This window comes from Poecilia latipinna, unplaced genomic scaffold (genome assembly GCF_001443285.1).
Source record: "Poecilia latipinna isolate Pla-1442-1.1 unplaced genomic scaffold, P_latipinna-1.0 Scaffold4179, whole genome shotgun sequence".
NCBI classification, from domain to species: domain Eukaryota; kingdom Metazoa; phylum Chordata; class Actinopteri; order Cyprinodontiformes; family Poeciliidae; genus Poecilia; species Poecilia latipinna.
This window is the reverse complement of record NW_015116795.1, coordinates 44,401-46,471: the sequence shown is the minus strand read 5'-3', so window position 1 is coordinate 46,471 and position 2,071 is coordinate 44,401. Positions and strand designations below refer to the sequence as shown.

The 2,071-nt window shown below is 53.1% G+C and overlaps 1 protein-coding gene across 1 annotated transcript in view; it reads left to right on the top strand.

The window, feature by feature from the left end:
* Positions 1-1,558: 1,558 nt before the first annotated feature.
* LOC106942305 (CST complex subunit CTC1-like) overlaps positions 1,559-2,071 on the top strand; it is a 44,580-nt gene continuing 44,067 nt past the window's right edge. The window contains exons 1-2 of the mRNA XM_015025552.1: positions 1,559-1,734; positions 1,854-2,001. Of these exons, the coding sequence (XP_014881038.1) occupies positions 1,559-1,734; positions 1,854-2,001 (324 nt within the window). The remainder of the gene's footprint in view (positions 1,735-1,853; positions 2,002-2,071) is intronic.

Below are 2,071 nucleotides of genomic sequence, written 5' to 3'. Positions count from 1 at the left end.
AGGTCGCCGAGGGCAGTGGTTGGAAGGGTTGACCATCAAAAGCACGATTCCCTGGGGCTCAGTCTGTATAGACGTGGCAGGCCCCATGGGAATGACAGGAAGAAAAGGTGAGAAGTACCTTTTAGTGCTGGTGGATTCAATGTCGGGATTTGTAACTGTGAAGGCAGTCAGGAAGGCAAACGGCAGCAGTGTTGTCGGCATGCTGGAGCAAGTGTGCAGTGCCCTGGGAATCACGAAAGAGCTGCGGACGGACAATGGAACTCATTTCCGTAATGCACAGGTTGACCAGTGGTGCCAGAAGTACGGAGTAATGAGAGTTTACTCGCCACCCTACACACCACAAGCCAACGGAGTGGTGGAGCACACCATTGGATTAGTAAACGACAGGAATAGAGCTGAGAGGCCCGCCCCCTCGATGGAGCTCAACCAACGGCCATTTACCACGAAGGAAACGGGGCGGGGCTCCAGCGATAAAAAGGAGAAGCTGACGCCCAAAGTGCCATTCAAAGTGGGACAACGAGTGTGGGTCAGACCAAGAGAGCAACCTGTGAGCGCAGCTGTGAAACCCAAGTTTGAAACGACAGACATCGTCAAGCAAGTACTGGACAGGAACACAGTATTGCTGGAAAAGAAGGGGATCCAAGGAGTCGAGCAACTCAAGCCAGTTCCTGACTAAAGAGAAACAGAAGCCGGTGAAATGGCCAGTGAATCATGTATTGTTCCACCCTATCTCAGACTGGCCACCGTGAAAGGGGTGGTTGTAATCAGGAGGGATTGTTGTTGTACCCTAACCCTACAACAGGAGGGATCTGGGCAGGACGAGCCCTGAAGAAATTGGATTGGGCCAAAAATGGAATCCTGTCAGAGGAACCCGAAATGCTGATGGGGAATAAAGCTAAAAAGTGCTGCCCAGGGTGTTTAACAAATACTCAACTCCCTCTCACCTGGAAAGAAACAGGCCGCGAAAAGCCCAGGAAACAGGAGTCAACAGCAGAGAAGCTGCAGTACCTCCCAGTCTCCCCAGTTCTGCGGGAACTGCAGACTGTGTTCCCTACCCCGGCTAGTAATGGTGACCCAATGGGGATGGCAGGAGGAAGAACCAAAACGATGTCATTGCCTGTGGGATGGGGAAGAATTAAGCGTCTGTTCGGTCTGCACTGAGCAGATCCGGGGAGGAGAGGTGACTCCGGCGGGAGAGGCTGAAGGCTGGCAGCTAAAAAGATTCTACAGCGCTCTGCAGTTTTTTCAAACATACGGAGGACCCCAGTGTACTTACGGGAGTTCCATACCATCGGTTCACTGGTTCGCAGGGCCTTCGGCGCCCCCCAACACTCCAGAGGACCCCTCAGGGAGAGAACAGTGGATTTGGCGGAAAGAAGAAGGACCACACGACTCCCTGTGGGACGCTGTCCATACTGCCTAGCCTTATGATCCCACGCGAGCACAACTACCATACCCCTCAGTGAGTACCACGCACTCCCCAGTGATCTTCCGGGTGCTTCGGCCCCAGACAGATCGCCCGCTGGCCGAAGAATTAAGTGTACTCCCAGACGACGCAATGGTGCAGGCTGTTAATGGGGGTTGGACGGGTCCCTGGGAGCTGACCACCTGGGCACATTTGATTTTGGAGGTTATCAATGATTGCACCATCCCAATGGTGGATTTGCCGGACGTGCCAAGGGAAAGTGGGGTACGCACCTCAGACCTGTACTATTACACCACCGAAATAGACTGGTGGGGCAGCAACGCAGCAAGACCCAAAGAGAAGTCATATCTGTACAGAGTGACAGCAGAACACCACTTCCGTGATGGGGTACTGCAGGTCCCAGAGTAAGAACGCCCTCCGACCCTAGCACCATCCGTAAGGTTCAACTAACAGTGCAAATGCTCACCATCCTCTTTAAAGGAGTCTACTCGGTGGGAGCAACAATTAAAGTGGTGCCGGAGGAGAAAGTTTATGCCACTGTGTCCTGTACCGAGCCAGAGCCCCCAAAGAAGAAGGTAAAAATCAACGCCTGGCAGTCGCTCACATCAGCATGGAGGAAGAAAAGTCAGAATTAACAGCTACACC